This window comes from Cryptomeria japonica, chromosome 9 (assembly GCF_030272615.1).
Source record: "Cryptomeria japonica chromosome 9, Sugi_1.0, whole genome shotgun sequence".
Taxonomy (NCBI): Eukaryota; Viridiplantae; Streptophyta; class Pinopsida; order Cupressales; family Cupressaceae; genus Cryptomeria; species Cryptomeria japonica.
In genome coordinates, this window is record NC_081413.1 from 715,759,570 (window position 1) to 715,764,665 (window position 5,096).

A 5,096-nucleotide genomic window follows, 5' to 3' on the forward strand; every position below is an offset into this window, starting at 1 on the left:
ACCTGTAATTGTATTCAAACATTAGTTTGATAGGTCCATAAAGCATAGGATAATTGAGTATTCCAATCCTTACCATGTTTATTAACAAGTTTTTGAAGGATTTTCTCAATTCTCTTATTAAAAGCTTCGACTTGCCCATTCAATTAAGGATAATAAGGAGTAGAAAAATGATGTTAAATGTAAAAAATTCTTGAGTAAACTTTTCAAGTCTTTTTCCTTAAATGATGTATAATTATTAAAAATTAAATTGAAAGGTAAACCAAATTGAGAAATGATATGATCAAGAATGAATTGGTAAATTATTTCAGCAATCATGGATCAAAGAGGAATAGCTTCAATCCATTTTGTAAAGTAATATGTAGATGTGATGATTAAATTATGTAATTGAGAAGGAGATATTTTACTAATAAGATCCAAGGAGCTACCTTAAATCTAAGTCCCTAGGCAAGGGAATGAATCAAATTGTTGTTTTGCTGACATTAAGGGCACTTTTTTACAAAGGCAAAGGAATTTTACTCCATAGGTTACCAATAGCAGCCCATGCGAAGCAACTTTCAGACCAAAGATTTACCACTAAAAAGCCTCCCACAAGCATCTGAATGTTCCTCTTCAAGAAAAATATGGATCTTTAATTTGTTGAGACAATGAAGGAGAAGATTGTTATATCCTCTTCTATAAAGAACATTAGATAGAAATAGAATGATGTAATTTGTTGCAAGTGCGCAAATTGGAGCTCTAGTATTCTTACTTGTAGAATCATGAAAGGTACCATCATGCAAATATTGAATGATATGGGAGTACCACTCATTAAATCAATAAAGAAATGTCACTAGAGCTATCAAAAATAATAGGCAAGGTAAGATTACTGATGATAAATTGATAGTCCACTGGTGGTTCTTCGAGGGATATAAAGGAAGCACTACTTGCAATTGCATCTACGTATCAATTATCTTTCAATGGGATAAGATCAATAATGTTAAAAGAAAATTTATTGAGCAATGATAAGACTAAGTCAGGATAAAGAGAGAGTTTATATTCTTTTACTTGATAAGTTCTCATTAGTTATCTTGTAATCAATCGTGAATCATCAAAGATATGCAAGTATTAAACTTTAAAGGATAAAGCTATACCCAAACCAACTATAAGGACTTCATGTACTTAGCAATGTTGTTGGTACATAAGAAATTGAGACAACAGGATAGAAAAATTGGCTTTCCTAAAGGAGGTACTAATATGACACTAGTATCAGAGCTAATTTAACATCTAGAACCATCATAGAAAAAGCCCCATTTCTTATCTACATCTAAAGGGAAAACAAGATCATCGAGAAATGTATCCAAATTAAGAAGAATAAAATGTGGATGAGCATCACTAAGTGGTCAGTTAAAGCTTAACCTTTAATTATTTATATTTATGAACTATTTCTTAATAAACATATAAATAAATAGAATAAATAAATGAATATTATTTATTGTTCGCAATAAATACAAAACTAAAATCAAAATAACATAAATTTACTATTATACCTTTTTAAAAAGAGTACTCAATCTTTTGAGAACTTTCCTTTGAAACCCCCACGCCCTCCCCCCACATGCATTATATTCCCAGCGTGGTGTTGTGGAGAACTTCGCTCGCCTAGACAAGACAAATGCACCATAGGTGGATGCACGGATAGTGGGAACTTTCTTCGCCAGTTACCTTAATCTCCTTTTTTCTTTTCCAATCAGACGGTCATGAAAAGAATGCCATGTTCTCCACTTTTGTGAGAAGGTACAAGCCATGAATAAATGTGGGCCTTGCCACTCACCTGGTTAAATTAGTCCTTCTCTATGAAGCCTCCCTTTGATGCTTTCAACATTCTACGAAGTTTCAGAGGGATTTTCTTTGAAATTTCTCAACAAAGGCACAAGAAGTTTCCAGGGCACATCGACGAATCCACAAGTCGTCCGCCTTATTTATACAAATGCTTAAACAACGATGCAGGCAAACTGCAAGCGCTGCTCAACATTATTTTCCCTGGAGGGCAAAAGAATATAACTGCTAAAGTAGCGCAGTGGTGTTTTAGGATTGGAGAAATTTTGGGGAAGAAACTGTAAAGTGTAGCAGCAGCAATATTTTTTTGATGGCGGTCTTTGACATTGAATTCAAACTACAACTTGAAATCATTAACTGGGAATGCACTCGCTCTGCGAAATGCGTCGTGGACTTCGATGGTAATCCTGGACACATGAAGTTAGGAATGAGGGGACTGTTGTGGTCGATTCAAACCCTGGAGTTGCAGAATCCTGGAGAATATTCCTTCAATATCATGGAGGTTAAAAGATCTGAAACCCCTCTGTCTTTGTCAGAAGCTGCGGCGCCCAATTTACCTGCAAAGTTCGACATTCTGCTTGCAGATTATAAGGCATCGATGCAGTCTGTGCGCAGGGCAGACGAAGCGCTGGATAAATTGTATGCATTTGTCTGTTTGTTCTCCCTAGCAGAGAAAGATAAGCGATGGCGCATCATTGTGGACGCCGAGATCACGGCAATGGCTTGTAAGTGCGCGAAAGAGGCAATTTACCAGGCAGCACAAGCAATGGCGGCTATTCTTGTTGATCAATTGGAGTCCCCTGTTTTGATAGGCGGGCAGCAGAGCGAGAATTGCAAGAGATCAGGATGGTGGATTGACAATTGGACGGTTGCAGACGAGCTCTGGGCCACCGGTTTTTTTCCACCGGATAGTTGGAAATGCATGTTGAGGCAGTTTCAAGCAAAGGCCCTGGAGAGAGGAAATGTGGTTCAGTGGTGCACCGTCGAAAACTTTAAGGCAAAGGCCGTGGAGGAAGGAAGTGCGGTTCCCTATTTCACATTTGAGGTTGCGCTCCAAGAATTTTTGGATGGAGATGATGTGCTTCTGCGAATTGGTATGGCCAACGACCGCGCCCTCACAGTGAGGGTATTTTTGACCCAGGGTTTGGAAGTGGTTTGTTCTCAGGAGGGAGTCGAAACCAGAACCTCGTTAGGGTTGGCTTACCTGCTGCCCAAAGTGGCGAAAGATTACATCAAGTCTTCGCTGGAGCGAAATGAGGCTGAGCTAAGTAACGACAATGTTGTGCAGGGTCTTCTCCAGCAATTGATCAGGCACCTGGCTTTTTTGGGGACAATTTGTGTGATTTGTGGGAAGGACCGGCTTGGGGATGTTCCCCTGAGCAGTACTTGCCCTGGTATTTGCGATGCTACAAATCAAAGCTACAAAGATGTAATTGCAGCTTGTGTGCGTGACCGGAAGATTTCAGAGGAGGCGAGGGCAGGAAGGAGAGAGCAGTATGTGAAAAATTTATACACGAATTCAACCGAGGGACGCAGAGGACTTGGGACTTTGCTTAACGCAAAAGTTGTGAGCAAGGAAGAAACCAGTAAGCATACAAATGATGGTGCAATTAATTACGAAGAGGCGGTCGGGAGAGTGACGAAAATGAACTCCAGGAGCGTGGCAATGGCTCTGGACATCCCAGTATCTGACTTATGGATCGACGATGTTGAGAGTTTCGAAATCTAATCCGCCTGTAAGTAACAAATTTCTATTTTAGTTCAGACAGGTCTGAAATAATTAGGGTGCGCGTTTAGCCCACCATTTTTACCATAGAGACTAAATTTCCATTTCCAGCCGATCGAGAGTTCCTAGAATTTAGAGTATATGATGTTGTCCCCTTTGGAAGAGGGCTTGAAACGTCTTCTGCCGTCATATGTCAGAACCCTGTGATGGGCAATGTAAATAGTTTACTTTACCAATTGTTTCTTTATAGTGTTGATAAGTTACCAGTTTTGTACAGGTCCTGTCTATTGTTTTCATCTGTAATGGAGGAGAAGCCTTACTGGATATCTAGCCCCTGAATTGCAAGTTGAATTTTCTGTTTTTCGCTTCACATTTTCCTTTGAAAAGCCTGCATATTCACGACAATATGGCAGCAAATTCACGACAATACACGGACATAATATTTTCATTTAGTGGTGTGTCGTTTTTTACCGCCATCTGGAAGTAGATCCTCGAACTATACAATAGCACTTACATCTATAAGAGGTTCTGTAGGTTTCTCAATATTTATGGTTGTGTATAAAAAGATATCTTATTTTGTAATGACTTTGTAGGTGCTGTTTATTTGGTAGCTTGTTTGTAACTATTTCAATTAAAATATAGGTATAATTTTTTTATTGTTCATACATATATTATAGTGTTATTGGATTCAATTATGTCTAGATGATCTAGAATGTGTTGGTATAATTGATATTAAAATAATAAAAAACTTAATATTTTCAAATCCATATTCATCATAAGTTTCTAGATTTAGCTTTGTGATATTTTTCAACAACATTATTAAAAACTAAATCAAAAATATTGATTACATCAACATTTTAGATATTTTATGACAAGAAAGCCTACAACTAAAAAGGTGTTTGTAGATTATTTATTTATTGCAGAGGATTGGAAAAGCACTTAATTCTCATACATGACTATTTTAAACATATGAAATATATATAATTGTTGGCATTAGGTTGTCATTGATGTCAACCGGTATGGAATGGTCACCAGTGAGTAAGTAGTGGTGACCGGTATGGGTGAAGTAAGTAGTGATGTCAACCGGTATGAAGGATGGAGTGTGTAAGTAGACAGAAAATGTATCTTACCAGTACACATGAAGTGCAACATCTATCGGTAAGCAAGACCACTGGTAAGCAAGCAAAGGATAACAGGGATGTGATCACCGGTATACAAAGAGAAGTATAATACACCCAGTAAATGGACTTAGTTGATGGACCAGTGTGTTTGATGGCAAATCAACTTGATCCATCAACAGAGAAGAGGTTAGCAGGTATGAAGGTCCACCGGTGAGGTTAGATTATACTGGTAAGGTGAGTTGAACCGGTAGTGAGTCTTGGTTGGTGAAGGATGTCAAACCGACTTTGTAGTCTGAGCAGAGGTGGATGTTGACAAGGATGATAGGTTGACCCTAGGTGGCGAGCACGCAGAGATCGGTGAAGTGTTCATCGACGTGGTAGTTGACGAGTAGGTCGACATTAATGGAGAACCCGTAAATCATGGGATGATGGTAGGA

General features: G+C 38.3%; 1 protein-coding gene across 1 annotated transcript; it reads left to right on the forward strand.

Annotated features, from left to right (window-relative positions):
• The first annotated feature begins 1,804 nt into the window (after positions 1-1,804).
• LOC131049458 (uncharacterized) lies at positions 1,805-4,201 on the forward strand. Its single transcript, XM_057983513.2, has 2 exons — positions 1,805-3,548; positions 3,816-4,201. The coding sequence occupies exon 1, from the start codon at positions 2,123-2,125 to the stop codon at positions 3,539-3,541; it is 1,419 nt and encodes a 472-aa protein (XP_057839496.1). The 5' UTR covers positions 1,805-2,122; the 3' UTR covers positions 3,542-3,548; positions 3,816-4,201.
• Positions 4,202-5,096: the final 895 nt, after the last annotated feature.